Source organism: Serinus canaria, chromosome 1, assembly GCF_022539315.1.
Source record: "Serinus canaria isolate serCan28SL12 chromosome 1, serCan2020, whole genome shotgun sequence".
Lineage (NCBI taxonomy): Eukaryota > Metazoa > Chordata > Aves > Passeriformes > Fringillidae > Serinus > Serinus canaria.
In genome coordinates this window covers 4,191,912-4,219,068 of record NC_066313.1, presented here as the reverse complement: position 1 = coordinate 4,219,068, position 27,157 = coordinate 4,191,912, and the positions used below count along the sequence as shown (strand labels likewise).

Below are 27,157 nucleotides of genomic sequence, written 5' to 3'. Positions count from 1 at the left end.
AGATGCTTCCTTTTTTCTCCTCTCTAATTAGCTGGTAATTTGCTTCTCTAAGAAAGAATGAAAATTATGTAGTCTTAGAAACATCCCCAAAACATACAAGTTTCTTCTGTTCTTTGCCCAACAAATATTCCTGCTTATTGCAGGTTCTTTGGGTTGCCTGTGGGATAAAAGAAAATAACTCCAAAAATAAGCTTGTGGGGATTTCCAAATTAAACTTTGCCCTGTCCTTTTCCCAGTTGGAGAGCTTAGACAAAGTGAGTTGGCTATTGCCCGATGGTAAGGCTAAATACAGCAAGGGTGGCTGTGTGTGCTCAGAATTGTGTGGAAAGCCTGGTTTTCCCTTTCTGCATGTGTCCTTCCCCTAAGAACTGAAAAGAACCCTGCAGTGTCGTGCACCAGCAGTGTGCCTGAGGTGGCCTGCTTGCCCTGCTTCCCAGTGACCTGGTCTCCGGTGTCTTCCTGCTGGAGGACACATGTTGGTGCTGAGCCTGGAGCAGTAGTTCATGCACCGTGATTTCTTGTAGCAGATTAAACTACTCTCTTGGGAAAGTAATCTCTGAGGTTTAAATCCTGCTTTCACTGACCATGCCAGCTCTGCATGATGTGTAGAAAGAAACCAAGTGTGCTGTGACCCCCTCCAAACTTACGGACTGTCTTCTACATGATGCTAACCCGGTGTGTGGTGGTGGAGAGAAGCACTTACTCCTAGATAACCATTCTGCCTTGAACTGAGGTGGGCTGGGGCCCTGTGTGGCATCTGGAACCCCTGCATGGCCACAGTTTCCATTCATGCTCTGACTTCGGTGTTTTTTTGTTTTGTTTTGTTTTCTTTCTGCCCTGGTGTGCTGGGATCGGATCCTGCTTACCTTCCTCTCCTTACAGAGATCCTGATATAGACGCCAGATTGGGAATGTAACAGGGCTGGGTCTTCTCTTCCAGTCCCACTAGACACCATGGTAACTAATCAAGTTGGTGGTTGCTGTTAATACCTGTGTGTGTGTACACATTTCCTCTTCCTTTGCTGACTAACCAGCTAGCTCTCTACTAACATCACTGTAATTTGTGCTGGAGTCTGTTAGCAAAGGGATGATGCATTTCACTGGGTGCTTGGGTTTCATTGGCTTGTGTCTGACTGGGGTGGAGTTGTTGTTTATCCCGGATGATGTCCCTCCATCTCTTCCAACAGTGAATTTGGCAGTGCATTGACTCAAGCACAGGAGATTCAGAGCTCTTTCTGTGTCAAAATAAAAGTAAAATCCCTGTAAGTGTTCCTCTAGCTCAGACAGCTTGGGTCTTGGAGAACTTGCAGGGATCCAAGTACATTAGTTGCTTAAACCTGAATAGTAACATTTAGATAGTGTAGATCTGAGGAGTTTTATGAATAAAACAATTAATCATTACATAATTTTGGTAACAGAAGGGATGCATTGTTTTTGAGACAGTCACGACCCCTTGCCACGATGGCTGGGGTAGTATCTGTGTTCTAATTCTAACTGCTGCATGTATGAGGAACTAAATCTGCTATGGTAAGACCTACCAAAGGGTAAAAAATGCTTGCCCTGTGAGGAGGTGGTCTGCTTAATGTTACTATCTTCGTTTGTTTCTGTACTCAATTTATACACTGTCTACAAAGACTGAGAAAAAAGGGTGCCCAGTGGTTAGGGGGTTGTAGCAGAGGACACTCCTGTGACTGCTGCCAAGGAGGTGGCTACTTAACTCTCCTGGGTGCTTTGGTACAGGGAGGTAGACCTAGCACTGAGAGACCCATCACTGCATTGCCCAGAAGTCACCAACTTTAAGGGTATTTGTTCTGTGGTAGTCATTTTTCTATCACAGGCTTGTTTTCTTTTCAGTCCCGCTTTAAGCAGATGAAAAGAAGCAATCAGAGGGTGAAAACCAGCAACCTTCTTTTAGGGGTGTTGGTTCCCACCACAAGACTGTTCTTCTGTTTGAAAACCAAAGTTTGCCTGATTAGATACTCAAATAGCTATATGAGGGCACACAGCATAAATGTCCTGTGTGACTCTTAAGGTAATTGCTCCACAGACTGGCGTTTGCTGGGAGAATTATTTTGGGCTCACAGCCTAACTATAAAAACAAGGGAACTAATGCAGAGTTGGGTAGGAAATACCTAGCTTATATAGAGAGAGCTGGTAGCTCTTGCAAGTGTTGGCTCTAACCCTAGCACTGGTACAACACTTGCCTCAGTGACTGGGATTGTTTATCTTCTAGTTAGAAGATAATTGCTGTTTACCACTGTTAACTGAGAAGAAAACACATGATTTTAGAGAAGCTGAGTTGAATGGGAGTATATAAGGACCAGGGGTTGTGGAGGAGCTGCTGTCCTATGTTAATAACTGCTCCTTCCTGTTACTTACCCGTGAAGCTCAGAGGAAGGACAGGGAAATGTCTCGGGAGAGATGGAGAATTGTGTGTGTTTATTTTAGAGTCCATTATGTTCATTTTTTTACTTTGGCATAATCTGCCACATTTCATCTTGCCATCATTCGTCTTTTGTTTTTGTTTCTTTTTTCTTTTTTTCTTTTTGTTTTGTTCTATTTTGTTTTGTTTTGTTCTTCGTGTGCCTCTTGAACATTGTCGTGCAAACTCTGCTCTGCCACCTCGTCAGCTGCAGTACCTCTGAGAGCTTGATGTCTCCGGTTAAGCAAGCTCCGCAGAAGGCGCCCTCCGACACAGAGGGCCTGGTAAACAGCGTGCCCGCCAGATCACACCAGGTAAACTGCTCCTGCTGCTCCCTGAGGCAGGATTCCCCCCAGCCTGGGGCAGCTGCTGTGGAGAACATTCAGGCAGGGTGGGATTGGTGCATTAGGGGCTGTCTGCTGGTGAAAGCGCGTGTGCCGCACAAGGGGTGCGCAGGAAGCTGGGACTGGTGAGCTCTGCTGTAGAAGGCTTGGTGTAGTTCAAAGAGCAGCAGCATCTTCACATTAGCTGAGATGGAGTTTTATGCCCTTTTCATAATAAATTATAAAAAAAACACCGTTGTGATCTTGTGCTGTGGATACACAAGTGGTAGTGCAGTACAAGGATGAGGAGTGGTCAGCGAGTATCTGTTTTACACAGAAACAGTCAATATCTGTCAGATATGGATTACCCCATAAAGCTGCCTAGTCTGTTCTGGGATGGTAATGGGGAGGAATTTGCCTTGCACTCTCATGCTCCATGGCACGTACTTCCTTCACAAGGGGAGGAGCGAAGTGCTGACCAGTTTGCAGATGATTTGTGCTGCTAAGAGCTCTCTTCTGCTGAGCCTCCCAACTTCTGTGGGGTTGAAAGTGCCAGTCTTTGTGCTTGCTGCATCTGGCAAAGTTCTGCTGACTTTGAAGGGAAAAAGTGGCTTTTATCCAGACTTAGCATTCCATGGGAGGGGACAGAGCATGAGTCAGGCAGGGATTCTATGCAATGGATCATTACCTGTTAGTAGTACAGCATTTCCTTTTTTGGAAGCTGTTTCTTCCCTCTTGATTTGAGTATTCCTAGCAATTTTCCTGTGAAGATACAGGTCCTGAGAGGGTTTAAGTTCAAAATGGACTTTTTCTGAATTAGCCACCTTTTAGTAAGTGGCTGCAGTGTAGTGTGTGCAAGTTAATACCTGCTTTCTTAATTTCTCCTGACAAAATAATGGAGGTATGTGTTAATGTAGTAACACTAAAGGAAAAAACCAAATGTGCTAACAGTCAGCTCAGTAAAGTCCAAGCTCCTACTCTGCTGGGCTTTTGGTTTGGTTTTGAAATGCATTTTATTCTGGGCCATGCAGTATTTCCAAAGTTTCAGCACACAGACCCACAAAGCTGCCTTCTGCCTTCAGAGATCAATTATTCACTGAGGCTATATAATCAGGATTTAAAAGTAGTCAGATTTTGACTGGAATAGGTCTTTTAGCAGCAGGCTGCCTACAAGGCCTGGATAAAACTTGTCTTTTCTAGATCATGGGACATGCTTCTGGAATGGGTGAGTGAGACAGATGATTCCCACCATCCCCCCCTAAAAAAAAAAAAAAAAAAAAAAAAAAAAGATTTTGCAAAACCAGCATGGTGAGATTTATGGAGTAAACATCCGTAAGTCAAAAATCCAAAAAGTTTCAGCTCATTATTGGCATGGCCTGAAGGAGCACTTGCAAGTGCCCTGAAAGCTATACACAGATGCTGTTCTGTGCTTGCATCCTCAAAGCAAAAATACTCCAATGTTTTGGTGTGAAAACTTGCTGTGTCCTCACCTTGCCATGTCCCCAGGGTTCTGAGTCTCAGTGTGCTGGAAGGAGCAGCAGGGTAAATCTAAGCTTTGTAATGTTAACTCAGAATCAGGGTGCTTTTCCCCTTCTGTAGTCACTCCAGTCTGTTTCTTCATTGACAGAGTTCTCCCTGCAGGTAAGTTCCTAAAGGAAAACACAAAGTGTGAGCACTGCTGACCTCAACTGAAAAATACTGCAAATGGCTTTTGTTTCATTCACTTTTAGTTTAGTGTTTAGATTTTTAATCTCTTTTGTCAGGCAAACAGTTTCTTTTTGTGGCAGACATTTGTAGCAGCAAGTAGTTCCTCTACCTCCTGTTGAGCATTTGCCCCATCTTTACAGAACAACTAAATATATTTACTTTTCTTTACAAAGATCCCCAGTGAAATCAGGGTAGATCAGATTTTGGACAGAATATTTAAACAAGTGAGGAAGCTAAATTTCAGTTGATTACACTTAGATTGCTTGCTTCTAGCCATTGATTGGTTGTTTCTTTAAGGGTCATATCAGCATGCAAATCAACATATTTGAAATCTTTTATCACATCCAAGTGTTTCTTGGTAATCAAGAAATAAGTTGTAGTATTCAAGCTTTTGAGGTGTTGTGCAGGTGAAAGTCAGATACTCATTCCTAGCACTTCCAGAGCTGTTGCAGGCTGTTTGCTGATTCAGGCACATTCTTGTCTCTTAGAATGCCTGGCAGTTTTAGACCAGTGGCTCCCACAGTCAGTGCTGTGGTCAAACAACAGAGGCCTGTGGTCTTCCTTGTAGCTTTTTTACAAGGTAGGATGTGTAGGGAGTGAATGAATGCTTTGTACTTCACTGGTGGAAAAGAACCATGAATACAACCAAAACTGCCCCTGCAAGTTAGAAACAGTAACAGAGGTGTTTGCTCTTAGTGGCATTTAAATGAATTACATTAAGTTTATTCATTTTTTAATTTATGTATCAGTTCAAGAATCAGTGATGGAGTATTTGTCTGCATCACATCTCAGCTGAAAGTGCACTGAGGTTGCACTTCCTTTATGTTTTGAGGGCAAGGTACTCAGGTGTGGACCTTGTTTTCTGGAGTTTGCATATCTGATTCTGTGAGTGTTCAGCTGCTTGAATCAGCTCTGCTTGTTTTCACTTCTCAGCAGGTTTGTTCTGTCCTGTCAGATTTGTCTGTGGTGGTTCTTGTCCCTGCCATCATTCTCTAGTGACTGCTGTTCTACTAGGACTGTTATTTGCGTGGGTAAGAAATTATTTATAATGAAGGCACGAACTACATGGATTTCCCACGTGGATATCCTTGTTTGGATCCCAGGACCCTGAGAAGGAGCAGTTTGTAATGCCAAGAATCTTGATTGAAATTTCAGATAACTTTCCCAGAGCCTGAATCTCTGGTAGTTGCAACATCATGCAGAATCTTAGGAGTTTGAATGTTCTGTAGACTCCTGTTGGACCATGGAGGTCTAACTTCATAATTCCTTTTTCTTTCTTCTAAGTTACAGTTAATGACTGCTGTCAAACCCTTAGCAGGTACCCCTGCTGCTCTTTTCCCTTCAATTCTGAATGGAAAAATTCAGAGGCTTCAGGAAATGCTGGCTTTATATAGCAGTGCTGGTCTGTCTTCTGGTTCTGAAGAGTCAGGATGAGCTTACTTGGGATTTGATGAAAGTTTTGAATTGTTTAAACAATTTTTTAAATAGCCCAGGTGACATTCACAGTCAGCTAGAGAATCAATTGGCAGCAAATCAAATAGATGAACACTGCAATAAATCCTTGATCCCTCCTTTTCTCTGTGTTGGCTATCTACCACTTTTTTTAGGTGATGGACAGTGAACACATTGAGACAATGATAACTGGGTTTGGATCAGCTGATCACAGCAGTCAGTCTCTCCACACCATTAACATGCTGCTTGCAGCACAGTGACTATATTTAAACTGGCAAAAATCCAGTACAGTGGTAACTGATACTGAGTAAACTCCACTGGTAGACAATTGACCCAGCAGAATTACTTGAACAAATTGGGAATGTCACAGTGAGTACTTTCTGCAGTTAGATTTATTATTGTTTTTTTTTTAACTGATAGTACTCTCAAGCTGCATTTATCATACCCTTGACCTCTGGCCTCAGGCAGATGAGATTTCCAAAATTGCTTGCAATTAAACTTCAGGGTTACTTTGTCTTGAAGTTTATATAGACACTGTGATCTGATTGGAATTATTAATCTCAATACAGTGTTGTAGACCAGAACAACATGAAAGCAAATAGCAGAGAAGTTTTTTTAAAAAGTAGCTATAATGAGATTTGAAATCCAGGGTTTTCTAGGACATTAGTGTCATTTTTTTTTTCATTTTCTCAGTGTTGTCTATATTCAGGATTTTATGCCTGCTTGCAAGTTTTCACCTTTCAGTCAATCTTCTTCCTCTATTCTTTATTACTTTGGAAATACTTTACCCAGAAGGAATAAAATGTGGATTTAAATCACTTCTCAAAGAGAACAAGGTATTTCTCAGGTATGAGCTTTGCCACTGTTCTGGGGGGGAAAACAGCTGTGCAGGAAGGTATCTGTGGTCCTTCAACAGCTTAATTTTCTGTACAGAAGGTCTGTTTTCATCTCTGGCTCATAATTGCTTTGGGAAATAGATGGAAAAATTTTTGTGTCAGGTCTATACAAATGTTTCCTAATGTGTCAGGATTTCAAAAGTACTGGCAAGAAGGGGGTAGAGGAGTGCCAGTGAAGGCTACTTCTTCCTGGGACATAAGGGACACCAGAACAGTTGATGAAAGGTTTTGAAGGAAAAACTGCTGAAAAAGCCACAACTAAACTAAAAGCTCTCTATTTTTAATTCCCCCCCAGTCATCCTGAGATAACACAGTCCTTTTGCCTCCTGCATGGGGTGTGTGGTGGCAGCCCTGTGCTTGTCTCAGCTGCGGGGTTCAGTATGGGAGCTGCAGCTCTCTTGTCATCAAGGTCCCACCTGTCTTGCTGGGCCTCTGCTCCATGGAGGTTGCAGTCCTGTCCTCAGTAGCTTCAGCTGCCTTTCCCTGCGCTATGTTTTAGAGGATGGTGTTTAAGGAAGTGTTCACACGTTCAGCTGAAAGACAGGGCTGTAATGTCTTCCCCTGCACCCCAGCAAATGTCATGAAGGTCATGTGAGGCCATGCCTGCCCAAGATGTTTGAGAGCTGCTGCTGCCTGGGCTGGCTTGGAGGTCAGGTAAGAATTCTGTACTGCTGCACCATTTTAGCATTTCTGGCTCACTGTTGTGTAAGTCTTGGCCCCATCATTGGCTTGGGCAGTGACTTGAGTCACAGGGTGGCTGCAGCTTCTGTGGCTGTGCCACTTGTTATCCAAGTGGCACAGCCATGCTGGGATTTACACGACCGGAGTAGCAGTTTGGGAAGTACACTCCTGTTGACTGGTAACCTCTAGGACAGTTTCTCTTGAACAATATTAAATCTGGCATGCATCTGTCTAAGCCGCGTGTCTTTGCTACGTAGCACACAAGAATTGCTGCTTTTCAGAGCGAGGAATCCTAGATTTTACTTTCTGTGGCAGCAGGCAGGTTTGGAGGGAGGCAAGGGTGCTGTTTGGCATGCTCCTGAGAGGAGAAAGGTGGCAGACTAGAGCTCACGTGCAGCTGAGGGTTCATTCCACCTGCTTCCAAGTGCCGTTCGCAGTCATAAAAGCTCTGTGGTCTTGCTTTAGCTTTCATCTTGCTGCAGCCCCCATGGAAGTGAGGGGCAGTGTGGGCAGTTTTGAAAAAGCCTGACTGTGCCTGTTCCTTGTGTCCCCAGGGCCCAGTCATTTACGCGCAGTTAGATCACTCCGGGGGACAGCACAGCGACAAGATCAACAAGTCAGAGTCTGTGGTCTACGCCGACATTCGCAAGAACTGAGATCCTCAGCTATCCAAAGGACAACACACATTCAGACTGGAATTGCTTGAGCAAGATTTGACCCAGAGAACTCACATGTGGCCTTTGATGCCTAGGCTAGGACCAATGCATGTGCATACAGAGGGAGAGATATATATGTATTGTGTGTAAATAGTCTATTTAATCGTACAGAAGTGAGACCAATGTTGCATGTTGAAATGCGGTAAGAATTTTGCTTATAAATTGCCAATATTCTTTTTTTTTTTTTTTTTGTATCTTGTGTGACGAGAGAGAAAGTGAAAACTCGCATCACAATTTTAAAATATTTTTATCTTGATTATTAATGGAGAAACTGGAAGATGCCTGAAGATTCTAGGTTGACCTGGAGATTCTATTTTCTTTGCTTATAGGGCCTAATTTCTTTTGTTGAGGTGACTATAAAGAAGACATCTTCTTTATATTCAGAATTCTTTATGTATACAGGGTATTTATCTTTCCTTGGTCAGATTCTCAGTACAGGCTGCCTTCTCGTGTAAACTAGACCCTCTCACTTGGTCTTGTAAGCCAAATTGTGACTCCTAGCTATCAGAAATGTATGTCTTAGCAGTGTGAGTGAAGGAAACCTTTAGGCCTACCTGACCTGTATAACGTGGGTCACGAAACTGTTTACTTCTCAATGAGCCCAGCTATTCAAGCTTAGTCCTTTAAGGGGCAGGGATAGTGTTGATCTAATGAATTTTGTGAAATGGTAGTTTACCTGTGAAAACTAAGGACATGGTGAGTTAAAGGCATAGGAAGTTGTAGCTGTAGGTGGTTACCTCAGACTCTGTTGAACCTTTCAGTGAAATATTTCTTCCTCAAAGCTCTGTCATTTCATGCAAGCATTAAAAAGGGCTCCAAGGGATCTGGAAGCTGTAGTACTCCCATACCTCTCTCCCATGGCTCCATTATGCCACTGTCACCTCCTTGGAGGTGCTTTATCTGTTCTCAAAAGCCTGTAATGGAGGCTGAACAACTTCTGGAGGAAATCTAGGGCTCTTTGGGTTTTTTGATGTGTGGTTTTTTTGTGTGACCAATATTTGCACAGAAGATGTGGATGGACAGTTCATTTCATTCATCTCTGCAAGTCTACTGCTTGAATACAATTCTCCAGCCTCCTCTTGTTTCTAGGTTAAACTCCTCCTAGATTATTAAGGATCTCTGCTGATGAGGATTTCTTTTGCTGACCCATTGTATCCTGAAATTTGGTGCTCAAAACTAGAAGTGGCCTTCCAGCAGAGATCTTTTGAAAGTGGCTTATAGAAGAAGGATTTCTGTTTTGTACATCTCAATCTGATGGTTTTGTTTTGGGTTTTTTTTTGGTTTTTTTTTTTTTTTTTGGCAGCAAATAATTTTCAGTTTGATCTATGGTAGCCCCTTTTCTCTGATTCTTACCCATTTCCTTGTTCGGTCTGTTTCAGAATCAGTCCCAGAATGGTTGAGGTTGGAGGGACCTCTGGAGATCATCCAGTCTTCCTCCAGCAGGGTCAGCCAGAGGAGGCTGCCCAGCACTGTGCCCAGTTTTGAGCATCTCCACAGGTGGGATCTCTACAGCATCTCTGGGCAACCTGTTCCAAACAAACTCAAGCCCGCATCTCGCTCTTAACACCAAGGACATGAAAAATAGTTACAGGCCCATGGCAGACCCTTTCACAACCACATTAGCTAATCCTTTAATTACGACAGTGCAATTTTAATAACTATTTTGTGTAAAGTGGAAGTTTTTTTCCCAAGAAAATTAGGTACGCCAACACTATATTCTTTCATCAGGATCAGACTTCTCTGGTTTCCTGACAACAGCTGCCTTTATTAGCAATCAACAGCTGCCTTTATTTTTGTACACATGCACTGGGTAGATCTTAGGACATTGTCGTCAAAGCCAGAACCAGCTTCTTAAAACTGGGACTCAGAAGGAAACCATGGATTAATTTATCCTGCCATATGTCAGTTGGTAATCCTGCAATATCTGAATTTTTGTAATTCTTCTTCCAAGACTTGGCTGGTATCAAAGACGCCATGTTTCAGTTTTAAAGCATCAGTTTTCAAGTATTTGCCAAGTCTTGTAGGGAACTGAGACACCGAGCTGTGGCTAACTAACAACTCTGTAAATATTTTAACATTTTATTTTTTTGGCAATAACACATACAAGATGAAAAATGGACAAATTTCTTCTTCACAGGAGACCTTTAAAGATCTTCTTCTACTTCATGGATTAAGCAGGGTTTTTTTAGCAACGCTCCACAAGAAGGGCTAAGATGCTTCTACCCAGTGCTTGTCAGCTTTGACAGAGTGGGACCTACTCACCCCAGAAACTCTCGGGGGTAGTTTGTCCACTCAAGCTTCGATCTGTTGATAAGATCCACTGCCTTGGTTGCTGCAGTGGTCATGTTGGTGACTGTAGTCAGGAAATTCTTTACTCAGAAGATGGTGAGGCACTGGCACAGGTTGCCCAGAGAAGCTGTGGATGCCCCATCCCTCGAAGTGTTAAGGGTCCAGTTGGATGGACCTTGAGCAACCTGGTCTGATGGAAAGTGTCCTTGCCCATGGTGGGTGGATTGGAAACAGATGATCTTTAAGGTCCTTCCCAACCCAGTCCAGTCTGTGATTCTGTGGTTCAATAGGATCTTCTCCAGTGCTGAATTCTGCACCTGGCAGCCAGGAGGGACATCTGTCCTGGGGGGCACCAGGCCCAGCATCACCAGCTGGGCAAGGGAGGGGATTGTCCTGCTCTGCTCTGGGCTGGGGCAGCCTCATCTCCAGTCCTGGGGGAGATTTGGGTGCCACAACATAAAAAAGACATGAAGGTGCTGGACAGTGTCCAAAGGAGGCCATGAGGATGGTGAGGGGACTGAAGGGGAAGCCTTCTGACAAATGGCTGAGGTCACTTGGTCCGTTCAGCCTAGAAGAGACTCAGGGGAGACCTCATTGGGGTCTTCAACACCCTCATGACAGAAGAGAAGGGGCAGGCACTGCTCTCTTCACTCTGACAGGACCCAAGGGAATGACAGGAAGATGAATCAGGGGAGGTTTAGGTGGGATATCAGGAAAATGTTCTTCACCCAGGTGGTTGGACACTAAACAGGCTCCCCAGGGCAGTGGTCACAGCACCAGGCCTGACAGAGTTCAAAAAGTGTTTAGACACTGCTCTCAGGCACGTGGTGTGACTCCTGGGGTGTCCTGTGCAGGGCCAAGAGTTAGACTCGATGAGCCTGATGGGTCCCTTCCAACCCAGTATAAATTATGATTATGATCAGGATCCTACTGCTGCTGCTTTCCTTATCTATCAGGCTGTTACTTCCCAACATTTATTTTACACTTAATAAAACACTAATGCTTTGGATGTGGTTGATGGAGAAACTTGATTTTGATCTGCCTGTGTTCATCCCTGCGCATTCTTGCTCTCCCAACATTTCTGAGTAAGAAGGAGAATCGTGATGAATGTGGCAATCAGAAACTTGCTGCTATGAGAAGATGGGGCTGGCCTTGCCTCTGAAGTCTGCTACTAATGTTTGCTTCTTTTCCTGCTGGAATGTACTGGAGAATCTGAGCACAATTCTGATGTGGTGCTAACTTTAGGAAGCACATGAATCCGGTGCTAACTTTAGGACTGATCTGGTGCTAACTTAGGAGACACACTGGTCTGGCTGATTTTAACTGACCTAAGGAGACATCTCCTTGCATAGCTTGTGTCTAGCTACAGGTATGTTCATATTGCCTCGACTGAGGAGGCTCCCTGCAAGGCTTCACGGCTCCTCTTTATGAAGGTAGAATGAACTTTGAAGTATTTTTAAAAAACACTAAACATCCTTTCAGAAAGAAACAAAAGTCTTCCCCCAGGAATGGCAGAAATCTGTCTGATTCCCACTCCAGTGCCAAGGCTGTTGATATTTTTTTTTTTTTTTTTTGGTCATGGAAAAGTGAGCAATATAATTATTAAGTAATGTATTCATGCTGAAGTCAAAAGAACTTCAGGCATTGTGAGTCAACACTTAGGAACTTTCTGTTCCTCAGGTTATCTGAGATGGTTAAATGATATGTTAACCTGTGCTGATGAAAGGGACTGATGCTGAGTTGGCTTACTTAGTAAAGTCTCAGGAGACAGAGAACTTCTCTTTCTTGAGGAGTACAGCAGGCAGAGAGTTCAGTCAGACAAGGTCTGGTTCTGATGTTCTGGTGATCAGAAGTTTATCTCTGATTGCTCTGCTGCTGCTGTTCTCTTAATTCTCTGATGCTGTTCCTTGCAGGAGGAAAAGAATAGCTTGGACTTTGAGGAACAAGAAGGGTGTTGTCCTTGTCCTGTTGTAGCACTGCTGCCAGCTCTTTTTAGAATCATCTATTTTCAAAACAAGTGCTGCATGCCAGGCTTGCAGCAGCCCAGAGGAGGAGCAGGCATCTCTTTTGAGGCAGTAGCCAGTGACTAAAACAATTAAGGGGGGTCATTGCTCTTGGGTAGTGGATCTTGAGGGCCTATGTGATGACAGACTTGCAATAAATTCTGTCTTATTCATCATGCAAACAAAACTGGGATCAATCTGAAATCATCCTTATTTTTGATTGCCATAAATGAATTTCAAGAGGACTACAAATAAGTTATCAAGCTAAGTAAATTGGTAGCTGTACACAGTCCATCAGGTTTCCATGACCCCTTTTGTCTTCAGCTGTTGTTCTGTGAGGAAGATGCTTACCACGTTCACAAAACATCAAGAGCCTTTACAGGGGGGCAGATATGTCCCTGCAACTCATTGCCTGATGTGTAATTTATAACTGGAGACCTGTAGGGTTTTGTTTTCTCTCAAAGATTTAGTGGTATTTCAGTTTGTGACAAGAGCTGTAATTAGGTTTTTAAACTTTTTAAACCTGTGAGAACTGTCTAGGTAACCATCTGTCTTGTAACTGCAGTAAAGGTGTGCATGCAACTTAAAAGCTGCATTGCCTTAGAGTGGATTCACTGAGCTCAGGTATGGAGTTTTTGATTTGTGACCAGAACACCTTCACTCGGTATTGGAATCTCGTCTTGGAATTCTACATTATTAGTGTGTCTGCCAAGGACCTCAAATACAAAAAGTTGTTATTGTATCACAGGTGGTGGAAATACTTCCTCAATAAAACTACCAAGAGAGAAGGTGGGTGGGACTTCTGGGCTATGGCCACACCTCTGCAGTGTAACATTTTTATATGGGATACTACAAAATCATTTTAACAAGGCTCAGCAATTATTCTCTTCTTTAGGTTTCTCTTTCCCTTCTCTTCACTGCCCTAAAGCTAATAAGCCCTCTTATTTGCAGGTATTTTTGCACTCTAAAATATAAGTTCAATGCCTTTGGAGATCAGTGTGCTGTGCAATGTTTTCTGTCTCCCTGCAATGCCAACTGTTCTTATGTGGTAAATGTAATTGAAAACATAGACTGGGTACTTTTCTTTCATAAACCTCTGTCCTGGAGGTGTGCAAGACAACAAACACCTGTAAGACAGGTGTATAATCTGTGTGAGGGAGCTAGATATGCATTGCATGGCCTGATTACATGAAGAGCCAGTGTACCAACTGTTAGTGCTTTTGCTTTTACAGACTCATCTGGAAACAGTTATCTTGGATATTTTTTCTTGAATGGACTTTAATGTTTTCTATTGTAATCTTGTGAATATTTTAATACACTTTTTTTTTCCCATTACTGGCTTGCTGGATGAGTCTTACCTGCTTGGGGACTGGGAAGGGAGGGAGACTGGAATACACCACCTCTCTTCCTAGCAGTATTCTTCTTCAGTCACTGTGTCACTTGATGACCAACACAGCTGGTGAACTTGCCACTTGAGACTCTGGGACCAAGGACCAAGCCACAAGGACCAAGACATGCAAGTGGAACTGTGGCAGAACAGAGAACTGACTTCATGGTGGGACAGTCTTTGAAAAAGGGGAGCTGACAGACTCATCAGAACCTACCTTGCCTCAGTTATGTTTTCCCCTGCGTGTGAATTTGTGAGTCTAAGTCTGGTGCTTCAATTACTCCATCTTCTGCCTGGACTTGTGAAGGAAGCTAAAACAGCAGTGGCACATTTGTTTGTCTGTTTTTTCAGGACAGTGGTGGCTGGGGAACAAATGAAGACACACACAGCTGAAGCTGGAACAAATATCCTTATGCTACCAAGGAAGGAAGAGCATCAGGAAATCAAATGTAAATGTGACTGTTGGTTACTGAAATATGGCAAACCCCCGCCCAGGTGGTTTTCTGACTGTGACAGGAAAGATCACTTCAGACTGAGGCTCTGGCTGTTACCAGTACAGTGTCACTCCCAGCACTGTTCAGTGGAGTCAGATAAGGTGAGGCTCAGGAATTCTTTTTAGGCAAAATCCAGCCAGTTTCTTTAAAGAGACAATACAACACAAACAATTCTGCCTTCATTTTAAAGGTTGCCCTTTATTTGTGTGGAGATACTTGGTTATTTGCACTTAGAAAACATTTGCTCTCCTTTATTTTCCTCTTTCATTTTCTCAGAGAAAAAAACATTAAAATTAGTGAAGCTAGGTCCCATGGGGATGGGTTTGTGCGTTGCTAGATTTGACCTGTTGGGTTAAGCATCTCTTTATTGCACTTGCTTTTGTGCTTTTAACTCCTGATTATACCTATAGGAATAAAAAAGAAAGAGCACAGGCTAAGAATAGAATAGAACACCAGTTACAATAACAGTGTTTTCCTAGCAATCTGTTCACTAGAGGAGGTTTAAAATTACAATGGACTTGAGGGTGGAAACTCGGGATAGGATATCTTAATTCTTGTAGGAAGTTGCAAAGTAGCTAAGTTTGCCACATTCCTGGCGGAACTGAAGCCAGAAAACTCCCAGTTTCCTTCAAGAAACAATTTTTTTAAAAATGCTGCTCTGCTTAAAAGCCCTTTGAGCCTGCTGGAGCTGACATGATTCAATGCTGCTCTAGCTAGACTGAAAGTATTTACAGCTTCACTCTGACTTAACTGTAAAACTAACAATGTAGCAAAATCATTCTGTAATGTTTCATGAAAGGTTCAGTTCCTCTTGCCTGTTGCACTGACGGAGAGGCTGGCAGGCATTTATAAATTCCTTGTTAATGCTTAGCAGTACATGTACCCTTATTGATGCATACCTCCATATTCGGAAAAGCTGGGAACCACCAGCACAGCCAACAAAGAAGTTCACAGCAAACAGACTCCAGTTTTTAGGGATAATCACCAGAGAGTACCTTGACCAAATAAGGCCTGTTGAAAGAAATGGCAAGTTTAAAGATATTTCAGATATTTCCCTAAGTTAGGAGGCAGATTCATAGGCCAGTTGAAGTAAACAAATTTCATAACTTCATGTTAAACAACTGCTTTGCTTATAACTACCTTTTTCTCAGTGAAAAGTGCCAGTGGGACATCTAGAGGTATGTCCTTCATTTTTCTGAAATAGCTACAGTAAGGTCAATCATAGTCTGAATATCAAAGATACTCTGCAGTTTACAGCAGCCTAGACCCTAATTCTCCAGTAACGTTGCAGTGTAGTGGTATTTTGCTGTATATCCAGCTTGCTGCACTACATTGGAAAACTTGTGCAAAATGCACAGGACTGCATTAGATACCAAAGTCTGGAGAACCCTTTCAGACAGGAAAAGCACTGGAAAAAGCTGGCCAGGGAAGTGGTGCAGAACTATCCCAGGAGGTGTTTATAAGAAGTGTAGTTGTGTCACTTAGAGATGCGTTTTAGTGTTGGATTTGGAAGTACTGGGTTAATGGTTGGAGTCTATGATCTTAAAAGTCTTTTCCAACCGAAATGATTCTAGAATTACAGACTATTGTTTCTGCCAGTGTGAGAATTCTTGGCAGACAGCAGTGCAGTAGTCCATGTGCCACTGCTTCGAATTTCTTGTAACACTTGGAAATTCTTCCCATTTATGTTAGTGTAATTACCCTATCGTTCTTAAATCCCTCAAAGTCTGTTCTAAAAAAGTCAGTGTATCCTGGACTGATTTCAAAATTACTTGATCTGAAGGAAAAGAGGTCACTTACTGCAATGAATGTTATCATGGTAACTTAAGGGATGGTACTCATGCCTAACTCGTAGCAACTTGTGCTGAACAATTCCAAATTAAGACAGGTGTAGAAAACTGTTATATAATTACAGAATGCTTACTGATTTAATAACAAGTAGAGGTCTGGCCTAGAATCAGCATCCAACAGCAATAGTGACAGCTAGCATTTTAAAATTAAGGCTTTCTGTAGAAGTGTATTAGTACTGATGTAAGATTCTGTGTGAAAACACAGATTAAGTATGGCTTTACCTGTGGCCATGAGTACTGCAGACTGTGCTGTGCTGAGCTTCTCTGCTGGTCTGGCCATGTCAGCCAGTCCAGCCCCCACCAAACCCTGCAAAGAGAAATTCAGTGATCACCAGTCTGGGACTCCTGTAACAGATGAAGAGTTTTACAAGGGGAAGCTGCTTTACAGCTCAGTGCTTATCTGACTGCATTATGCAGGAGATGGGATGCATTCTATGAGCAGTTAGACTGGGAGACACCATCCATTTCCAGTCCTTTGTGATAGGAAAAAGAACACAGTAGTGCTGTAGTTATGGCAGCTACAACTATGTGGCAATAAAATCCCAGGCACCGGCAGTTTTGTATTAATTCAAGAACAAGGTTAATTTGAACACAGCTGCTTAAGAAAGCAGCTGAAAAAAAATCCACCCTTGTTTTCATGCAACAAGAGAGGCTTATCTAAATAAAGATCTTTCCACAGGTCAGGCTAAGATACTGCTGGTAAACTTGACCCTTTCACTCAGCTTCATCTGAGGGTGCTTTTTTTAAAATATAATTTCAGTAATAGTAGAAAACGTACAGCTGAATTGAGAAATAGCTTGGCTGATCTACCTGACATTAGCAGCAAACTCTGCTTGCTTTGTTTGTTGTGCTATTGCCCTCTACTGGAAATACAATTTCATGTTCCTGTTACACCAGTTCACAAAAAAACCCCAAACAAAACCCCTAAGAAAGTTAGTCCTAATGCTTTCATCCAGGGGCACAGAAGAGCTGCCTGTGTGATCCAGCTCAGAAGGGTGTTTCCAGGGAGAACCTCTAAGGAAGGGGAAGGTTAACCATGGTTCCAGCAGCTCCAGTCCAGACAACTGACCAAGAAACCAAGCTGTAGCTTAGAGCACAATGTTGCCTATGGCCTATAAAACGTTGGGGTTCACAATGGCAAACTTACAAAGCAGCTGGCAATGGTAAGAGCAGGTTACATCCTTGTTATCAAACAAAATCAAACCCTCATGGGTTTGGAGATACCTTGTTTTATCTGTATCAATGCAACAACTCAGAAGAGCACAGTGAATTAGGAGGTGGCATTTGCATCACCTGGGCACAAACACAGCCCAGAGCTCTAGGCAGTGGGAAGCAGAACCTCTCAGGAGGCAGAGAACCACTGACAGCCACAATGGCAGCTGCCTTTGTCTTTTAGGTTAAGACCACCTTGCACTCTGAGATGCTTCAGCCTGCCTTCAAGCTATGAGCCTTTGGAATTGACTTGCTTAAGATACTTCTCAAATTCCTCAATCTCAGAAGAAACACATGCTTTATGAGTTTTGCGTCATGCCTACCTTGAGCAACAGGTGGTGTTTCACAAGATAAAGCCTTTGTGAAACCCAGTGAAAAGCACAATTCTTCTACAAAGCATTTTCTCTATGCTGTATCCCTTTCATGCTATCTATTATTAAGGCTAATTTTGTTCCTCCCCATATATTAAGAATTAGAGTATCTAATCTTTCTGCAGGCTCAAGTATCTGCTGGGAAAGTCTTGCTTGCTCAGTGTGTTGCTGCAGATTGCCCTGGGCATGACACCAAGACACCAGCTGGCATCTTGTACTTACCCATTTCATAACAGGTGCCCAGAAAAACACTGTTTTGGGACCTGAGGGAGGATGGGAGAAAAGAAGTTAAATTATTTACTAAATGTGGCTGTTTTAATACCCACAGTAAGTTTAACTTGGTTTATTTATTTTAATTTTTTTAATAATGAATTGTTTATATTAGTATTTTCTACTGCTGAACATTAGCTCTGGCACCTAATACTCATAATTCATCAACCCAATGCATCAACCTTCAGTTGTGTAATCACTCCATACATTTCTGCAACAGCTGCATAGGATTTTGTATGTCCATGTTTAAGCAATTGAGGACACCAGAGCAGGCAAAATGCATTTATAATTGAAAGAGTTAGAAAAAGGCCTTGGAATACACCCCAAAAATCTACCCCTAGGCAAACGAGGATAATGGGAAAGAGGATGCAATCTTGAGAAGGAAGGGAGAAAAATCCAATTGCATGGGACCTGGGGAAAAAATAACTCTCTGACGAATACACATAATTTCCAGTGGTGCTAAAATAGCAACTGGTTGGTTAAAACAAAGCCCTGCAAAGCCACACCTACAACTATGCCAGAAATCATTAATCTGGGACTTCTGCTCCAAGTCTTTAATGAGAGACCACAATCCAAAGTACCAAACCCCCTGTGAAACAGTCAGGACACTGTTCTAATTTTATCACAAAAAATTAATGTTTAGGTCACTGCTCAGCATTTCGATAACATGCAAGATGAAGCCAAGTTTTCACTGTAATATATTACACAGGAGTAACCACCAGGACTTTGGTTGCCTGCTTTTTATGAAAGCTATTTCTTCACTAATAATTCAGTCTTTAAAATACCTTGCACTAACTACTTGTACTTCCAGTTTTAAACACCCTCAAGTTTAAAACTACGACTTGGGAAACAAAAACTGGCTTGGCAGCTTTGCATAAAGGCCTTTTTAACCCACCCTGCTTGTGATCAAGTTTCAAACTGCATTTAATAACTACAAGCACATTACCTTTTGTCTGATATTGTTGAATGTTAAATAACAGCCGCTTAATGTTCATCCTTTAAGGATACAAACTTCAGCTGCTGTTCTCTTAGGTACTTATTTGGTGTGTCAGTATCAGGCTGCAAATTCAGCTTGTTATAAATAAATCAGTCTTACAGAGTAGCTTTAATTACTAACATTTATCTTATTCTAAAACACAAATTCAGATTTGGAGTACTAGAGGATGTGGGGTGAGTATAAATTATTAAACTGACATTCCCTAAACATCTAGTAGAGTTTTCAAGAAGACTGACATTAATTTTTATTAATAATAAAAACTCAACCATTTCAAACTTCTGACTGCAGAACTAAGAAACAGTTGGAGACAGGGAAGGTACCAAGCTGAGTTTGTAATTAGGTAAGACTGTCAAACACCTCTCCTTGGAGGCATTCCAGCAAGCACCTAGCCTGGGTGAGTTCTTCCCAGCTCCTGACATCCAGAATTTTTTGAGGATGAATATGACAGCAGCACAAGGAGAGCAGGGGGATACAAGAGGCCAATTTGGATATCATGTGTGTGACCAGTTTATAGAATTTATGACTTCTATTAAATATAAGAAGTCCTTGTGCTGAAAACTTGAGTTTAGTCAGGCAAAGTGAACCAGAGAGGCCAAAGGGGAGGGAGCACAAGCTCAGCCCACACTTTCCCATGGCAGCCTGGGGAGTTGGTGTGCCAGGCCCTCCACTGTCCTCCAGCAATGCCAGCCAAAGAAAAAATTTTTAACAGGCACCAATTATTTTGCTGGAAGCTTTCTTTATGCCAGGAAGTGCTTCATGCCTCACAAGTGATTTATAATTTCATGACAATGATGCTTATATTCCTGAATTAGACTAGAGATTTAGATGTCACTGGAGATAAAAGAAAACCTTTCATTTTTAACCTACTTTTTTTTTCTGCAGTCAGAGTGACATGTATTGCATAACTTTCTCACAGACACACCTTCTAGGCTAAAATAGAAGTTGCAGGGGCTCAGTTTCCATACTTGTTTGTGCTGTGACTTTTCTCACTTATACCATCAGTATGGATTATGATAGGTAGATATGTGTGTGTATATATAAATACATATACACAGAATGCCTAAAAATGGATTTATTAATTACAACATTATGGTGATGACCAAAAGCAGCCCACAGGCAGTTTTGTGTAGTGAAAAGCACTGCAAGAGAACCTGCAAAACCTTCTCCAATTCCCACTACAGCTCTGTTGAAGAAGGAACATGGATGTTCCCAGTACCTGCTGTGCCTTGCATCCACTAAGAGCATCTGGAAGCTGCCACATTTCCCACCAGTGGAATGTGTCTCTCACTGTTGGACATATTGTCTCTTTACATATAAAAACAATACGTTAATGTTAAATACATTGGTCAAGTGAATTCAGTACAAATCAAACATTTTGAGAACTGCACTTTTGACTCTTTGTGATTTCTTTAGAGCAACAATTTTCCTTCCAAAAAAGGGCATTATAAGAGGATAGAGCAACTGACTGCAAACCAAAGTCCATTTTCACAGTGCATGTTCCTGGTAGGTGAAGAGTCAAGGATGCCTGTGACACTGACACAGAGCAATGGGGACAGAGCCTATGGAATGCCAGAATTTTATCGGGCACTCGTTTTAACAACCGACGCAATTTGTTTACATGACAAACACCACGTAGATGGCTCTGAATGAGATAATTTTACAGGAGGTTTCTCCCTAATAACACAAACCCCCACGGAAAGGTAAACTGTAGGTCAGGTGAGGGGAGCTCATTCTTTACCCGCAGGAGTCCTCCAGCGAATTCACCAAGGACACGAGTTGCCTTTGGTAGTAGCGTGGGATTCAGCACAAAGAAAATAAAACCAAAGGCTGCCTGAGTTGACCAGGGCACATTCCAAGATCAGAAACCCTGGCAGCGTCCAGGGCCAGGCTGGATGGGGCTCTGAGTAGCCTGCTCTGGTGGAAGGTGTCCCTACCCGTGGCAGCGGGTGGAAGTGAATGATATTTAATATCCCTTCCAACCCAAACCATTCCACCATTCTATGATTTTTCCAGCACATCCTTTTGAAAGAAGCGGCTGCCGAGGCCTCCAGGCCCCTTTAAACCCACGACATCCCCTGGGCCAGGCTCTGGCAGCCCACGCGATCCCTGGATCCACGCCGCGGTACCGCGACAGCGACAGCAGCGCATCCCTCCCGGAACCACCCGATTATCCCATTCTCCCTTCGCAGACACAATTCCCCGTTACGGAGCAGGACTCCGCTCCAGAGCCGCTTTCCCGCGCCAGAACGACCCTACCCGCTTTACTGCGGCCCCGATACCGCCTCGCACCCGTACGGAACACATCCCCCGCTCCGCCCTTCCCGCCGCTCCAACCGGGAGCCAAGGTGACCCCCGCCCATTACCCGCTGGGTGGTTGTAGAAGGGCCGGAACCGCGGCGGCAGCATGAGCTCGATGCGGTCGAGCATGCGGTGGTAGGAGGCGCGGAGTCCCGCGGCGGCGGCGGCCATGGCGAGGGACGGGGGCGAGCGGGCTCGGAGCGGGGAGCGAGGGGCGAGCGGGGACTGAGCGGGGGCCGCGTCCCGTCCGTCCGTCCTTCCTCCGCCCAAGCTCCGCCCCCTCCGGACCTGCCCACCCGCCAGCCAGGGTTCTGATTGGTCACAGACGCAGGGGGCGGGGCGAAGCGGAGAGCTGCGCACCGCGCTATTGGCTGAGCGCGCTGGCCCGGGCGCCTGGGGAGAGCTGGCGCGCCCGCCGCCCTGGCAAGGGCACGGGCGCCCGGCTCGGAGATGGCCGCCTCCGCTTCGCTCTCCCCTCAAGATGGCCGCTGCTGGGGAATTCTGCGCTGCGAGTAATGCGCCCAAAGCCAAGATGGCCGTTTTGCGGCTTCACGCCGCTTCACCGGACAGGGCGGGTTTGTTCCCGGCGGAGCCGAGCGCGCTGACGTCACCGTCCACGCCCAACACGCTCCCTCCCCTCAGTCGGGGCGGGGCGACGTCACCGGCTCGCGCGAGACGCCCATTAATCTCGGGGCCCCCCCACCTCCAGCTCGGTGGGCGTGGTCCCGGCGGCCGAGGTGGGCGTGTCCCCGCTCTCGGTGGGCGTGTCGCGGACCCGACGCGCCTGTGGCTCGAGGTCGGTGCCTCGGCGCGAGGCGGGCGCGGGGCGCGCGCGCGGGGCCCGCTCGGCGGTTCCCATGGTGATCGCGCGCGCCCGGCCGGTCCCGGCGCATCCCCCCCGCTCGGCGCGCGCCGTTCCCGCCCTGGCGGGGCCATGTCCCGCGGGCGCTGCCCACACCTGCTCTGGGACGTGCGCAAGCGGACCCTGGGGCTGGAGGAGCCCGGATTGCTGCGCAGGCACTACCTCGGTAAGGACGGGCGCTGTGGGGGGCGGGGGGTGCCGACGGGCTCCGGCCGTCCTTGGCGCCCCACCAAGCAGGGAGGGGGCCCGGAGCCCCTTGCAGGCGCCGCCGCTTCCCCGCTCGGCCGCGCTGTCCCGCAGGCTCCGAAGTTTCCTGCGCCCCGTGTGGGGCGGCGACGCCTTCTCCAAACCCACTCCCGGCCCCCCGCGCCCTCAGGGGTGGTCAGGGACACCCCGACCCCATCCCTCCGCGCTGCCGGGGTGACCCAGGGCCCGCCAGGACCCCCCGGTCCCTCGGTGCGCGGCTCCGCTCGCCCGCCGCCCTTGCTTCCCGAAGGAACTGTTGCACGCCGAGATCCAGCCGGGAAGTTGGGCGGCGGCTCAAAATAGCTCCGGTGTCGGCGTTCCGTGCCCGGCGCCAGGCAGGGTCCGGATTTACCGGCGCTGAGCTGCCGGAGGCTGGGAACAAAGCACGTAGACGCCTCCGGGATCATGGCGCGGCCGCTGTCCCGGCGCCCTCGAGGTGCTCCCGGGGCTCTGGGGAAGCCGAGCCGCTGGAACGCGCTCGGTGCCGGCCGGTCCGCCAGCCCTTTGTGTCCCCAAGTGCTCCGCGGCCACCGCGGGGTCCCCGCAGGCGCCCCAGCCCCGGGCTGCCCTCGCCTCCATGTCCAAGCCAGGAATTTTCACTTTCCAAGTTAAAGCCAGCGCCACTTTTAGTTCCCGAGGCCCCGGGGAGGTTTCCGTGGCGTGAAGGAGCTATCGATATTCTTTGTCGTGGCTCAGGTTCTGTAAAAAAACGTTGCTAAAAATATTTTTAAACACCGGCATTTATTCGTGGAGATCCATCGTAGTGGCACTATGGATTTGGGAGGGTGTCTCTCCGGGGTAGATGGGTAGATGGCTCGGTGGTCGGGAACGCGTTCTTTTGTGCTTGTGTGGGAAAACAATTCCTGCCTTGGAGTGGAAACCTCGAGTACTCGAGATGGAGCTTGATTTACAGCGTTGTAAAACGAGTGTCGATCTGTGCCTCCCAGGCTTTCCCGGCTGTGCTCAGTGGTAATGGTCTGTCGTTCGGTTTTTTCCTGGTGGAATTTAAGGTGGGATATCACATTACCAAGCCTAACTCAGGAGTTTTCTGTCTGTAGTCCCTGAGCGCTCAGTAATCCACAAAAGGTTAATCGGGGAAATCAAGGGTATTGCTGGTAGGTTTCTACCGATTAGAGAGAGGTGTGTGTGTGTGTGCAGTGCTCAAGTCCCTTGGAAAGAAATGTTGAGTCCTAAAATAAAAAGATTGAGAACTAACGATCTATCTGCTTTTGATTTTGGTTATGTCTCAAGCTATGCTTGGCCAAGCCTTAGCTGAGGATTGTTCTAACTTTTAGTGATCAGTCCTTCTGACTGTTTTTTTTTTTTCTTTTTGTCTGCTCCAATTGGAGCAGAAAGGCTCAATGTTAAAATTAGGACTATAGTGTGCAGATTCTGAAGAAGTGCCTTTTTTTTGAAGAAGACCTTTGTTGGTTTTTTTCTTCTACTTTTATGTGGTTGTGTCTCTGAGAGTTGAAGTACAAAGATTTGAACAGTAGAAATCATCTTTCTAGACTTAGCAAGATGTCTTTTCTGGATTCTGCTCCAATAAAATGCACATAACTTTAGTTAAAAACAGAACTTTGATGCCTTGGTTAAGGTCTCATATTTACTGTTCTTCTTGTCACCCTAACAAGTTCATTTGCTTGAGAGCCTTGAAAGAATAGGATCTGGCAAAGCCTTCCCACTGAATTGATGCTGAGATCTGCATTGGTGGTGGCAAGACATGCTCAGTCCTTACTGACTCCTGCTTTTCACCAAGGGGTTGGCACAGGATGTGCTTGTCTTGTGGAGCTGCTGCACTTTTACCCCAAATGGCATTTATGGCCTTAATAAACCCACTGATTGGGCTGCTAGTCAGGTGTGGTTGTTCAAGTGCAGATTTCCCAGAGAAGAGGTCTGTTGTTGTGCCTTTTTCTGTGCAGGGCAGTGAAGGTGTGGGTCTTTTCTCTTTCAGACTTCAGCAGCTCTGTGTAGGAGCTTTGTTCTCTGGCCCACTGGTCAACACTGCAGTGATCAGCTGGGTGCCACTGGTTGTTGGTCACTGCTGGTCTGATCTGCGTGGGAAGTAAGGCCTTTTCCTATTTATAATTTATTTTTTTAGTAGTGTTTCAACAGTCTGTCAGAAAAAAATGGAGGACAGGAATTTCATTGTAACTTAGGAATAGTATTGGGAGACTCGAGGCATTGTCCATGTGCATTTTTTCTTTTTTTGGGCAAATTATTTTTTGCAAATTTGTCTAAACAGTTATGGATTCAGGTACAAAATGAAGTAGTTTATATATCTCTTCTTTGCTTGCTGCACTTTTTCAGCCACCAAATCAAAGGAAAAGTATTTTAGCAAGTCCATGACTAACAGTGCAGTTGGGAGGAAGATGTGTCTGTGTGGATGGTACTTGTTTATTGAGCCCTTTGCTGGGATGGTTGTGTTGTGCTATAATGTAAAATATCAGAAATATCGACAGTGACAATGTTTTGAAGTGAGGCATCTGAGGACTAATTGCTGTTTCCTATTTACTCAGTGTTTTAGTTTCATGTGAACTGGCAATCAAGTGGTACTCTATAAATAGCCTCTCCCAGCTTCTGAAGACAGCTGCTCCAGGAAGGATCTGTGTAATGTACCTTTCCATGCAGATAGCTCACCCCTGGAATCTATTTTGGAATTTATTTTGCCTTTGCAAAAACTCTGTCTGATTTTGCTAGATCTCTAAATAATTGCTCTAAAGCCCAGTCAGTTCTGGACAGAGTTCCAGAGAAACAGCTCATGAAGATGGAGCTGTAGGTGCATCCCTGGGATGTGTCCTTCAGACGTTATCCTTTGGTGAGAGCTCCTGCTGTGATGAGAGAAGAAAGATGTGGGTCTCAGCAATGTATCTGTTAGCTACGTTTCCTTCAGCATTTGTAGGCTAATTAGTCTCAATTTCAGACACCTCTTGTATTTGAGGTCTCCAGAGGAAGGCAGGCCGGGGGGGGAGGCTGTCAATAACTCTCTTTTCTTCAATTCAGTCTGGGCATCCTCTTAGCCTGGCGCTGGTGGAGGAGCCCTGCTGCTGGATCACAAATGGAAACTGAGTTTCAGACTGCTTTCTGCGGCAGATGGTGGGGCTTTTACCCTGAAAAACACTGGTGCAAACTGTAGGATCCAAGTTAAATTCTGCCTTGAAACTGGCAAGTGTAATTACTCAGGATACTTGCACAGGAATCTCCAAATCTTGCAATTTTGTATCATTGTGGCAATGTTTCAGCTTCGAGTGAACAAACCTGTTCCGGTGGCAGGTACTGCGTTCTGTGCCAGCACAATAAAGGCCTCTGTGTGGATTAAATATAGCATATAATGATTTGGCTAGAGAAATGGCAGCATGGGTTTCTTGCAAGAAAGAGGAATCCATAATTCCTCTGAAGTATTTAATGTGATGGGTTTATTTGCTTTTCTGTGAAGGGTCATGCTGCCAAGAATGGCTCTGTTTAGACAGCAGGAAGAATGAAGACTTTTCCTTTTTATTTTTATTTGTTTGTTTTGGGGTTTTTGTTTGAGTGGTTTATTTTTGCTGTCTGACATAGCAGGCTATCCAGAGAAAGTCTCTCAGTTTAAAAGGAGAGGAAATGATGCTGTATTTTAGCTCAGAGTGGTTGTTGGAAGCTGTGGTGCTTCATACAATGGAAGCAAATATCAAAATAATCAGCTCTTCCCAATCTCTGATATTTTCTGAAATCTTCATTCCTTCTTTTTCTTTTAAGTTTAGCATATATCTTAGAGATGGCATTGTGGTGCTTTCCCATGAGCTCTCACTCCTCCTTCTTAAAAGATTATTTCATATCTTATTAAGTTTTTATGATCCTGGTTTTTAAGATATGGGAAAAGTTTGAAGTCTGTAAAAAACTCACTGCAAGGAAACCAGTAGTTAGATTCATTGTGATCGAATTTTGTAAAGCTTCAGCAGTTCTTAGTAAAAAGAGATCTGTGAATATTTGTATGTAGGGAGAACTCACCAAACTACTTAGGTTTCAATAGTTCCCCTCTTTATGGGGATGAACCACAGTAACCCCAGAGCTAATTACAGTTTTGAAGTTAGTTGATTGCCCTGCTCATAAGTAGGGTTGAAAACCAGGCAAGAATAGCTGTTATAACTGATTAGTTTGGATACTGACTGCCTTCCATTCATGTCAGTTTATAAAACTAGTAGTGGCTGGTTGAATGAAGATAGAATTGGGTGTTGCTGTTGAACATTTGGTATTTCCTAAAATACATTGCCCAGAGTGTGAGAGTGCAATTAAAATACTTCCTTAAAATACTGTAAACTTTCATTCTCTCTTTTGCTTTTCTTGGTCAAACAAACCAACCAAACCCAGCAGAAGGGAAACTTGAATGCCGGGGAGAACAACCAAAAAGAAAGGCATTATTTTCCCCAGTTTTTGCTATATTTTAACATGTGGTATCTTGGTCTTTGAAAATAATGCAGAGTGAGAAGGGTCAGAGAGCTTTAACATGATCAGCTTTGTAGCTGGTGCTCTTGCAGACTTGGAGATGGGCAGAGTATTTAATCAGCCTTTCTTCTTAAATTCTTTGCATTATACTTTTGATGTTTAGTTTTTGTTTTTTTGTTTTTGTAGAACAATTTTTACATGCTCAGTCTAACATTGGAAGGAGGTAGGAAGCGTTAGGAAGGCAGGAAATTTGGTGTAGT

General features: G+C 44.5%; 3 protein-coding genes across 17 annotated transcripts in view; 2 read left to right on the top strand and 1 right to left on the bottom strand.

The window, feature by feature from the left end:
* Positions 1-13,823, top strand: part of MPZL1 (myelin protein zero like 1) — a 42,305-nt gene extending 28,482 nt beyond the window's left edge. For 7 of the 8 annotated variants that reach the window (XM_018916884.3, XM_050978383.1, XM_018916880.3 and 4 more), the window contains 2 exons: positions 2,630-2,735; positions 8,035-13,823. In XM_018916884.3, the coding sequence (XP_018772429.1) occupies positions 2,630-2,735; positions 8,035-8,136 (208 nt within the window). In that variant the 3' untranslated portion in view covers positions 8,137-13,823. Of the gene's footprint in view, positions 1-882; positions 932-2,629; positions 2,736-8,034 lie in introns of those variants that run through there. The other variant, XM_050978394.1, reaches the window with a different exon arrangement.
* A 724-nt stretch (positions 13,824-14,547) lies between these two features.
* MPC2 (mitochondrial pyruvate carrier 2) lies at positions 14,548-21,645 on the bottom strand. The gene is made up of 5 exons (XM_009092680.4): positions 21,433-21,645; positions 18,025-18,065; positions 16,442-16,526; positions 15,269-15,380; positions 14,548-14,773 (listed from the first exon to the last, which is right to left on the bottom strand). Exons 1-5 carry the CDS (start codon positions 21,536-21,538, stop codon positions 14,734-14,736), a joined length of 384 nt encoding a protein of 127 aa, XP_009090928.1. The 5' UTR covers positions 21,539-21,645; the 3' UTR covers positions 14,548-14,733.
* Positions 21,646-22,116: 471 nt separating this feature from the next.
* The window catches only part of DCAF6 (DDB1 and CUL4 associated factor 6), a 73,984-nt gene continuing 68,943 nt past the window's right edge, over positions 22,117-27,157 (top strand). For 4 of the 8 annotated variants that reach the window (XM_050978358.1, XM_050978355.1, XM_050978339.1 and 1 more), the window contains exon 1: positions 22,118-22,395. In XM_050978358.1, coding sequence (XP_050834315.1) covers positions 22,302-22,395 — 94 coding nt within the window. In that variant the 5' untranslated portion in view covers positions 22,118-22,301. Of the gene's footprint in view, positions 22,396-27,157 lie in introns of all 8 variants that reach the window. The other 4 variants (XM_050978366.1, XM_050978364.1, XM_030234047.2 and 1 more) reach the window with 2 other exon arrangements.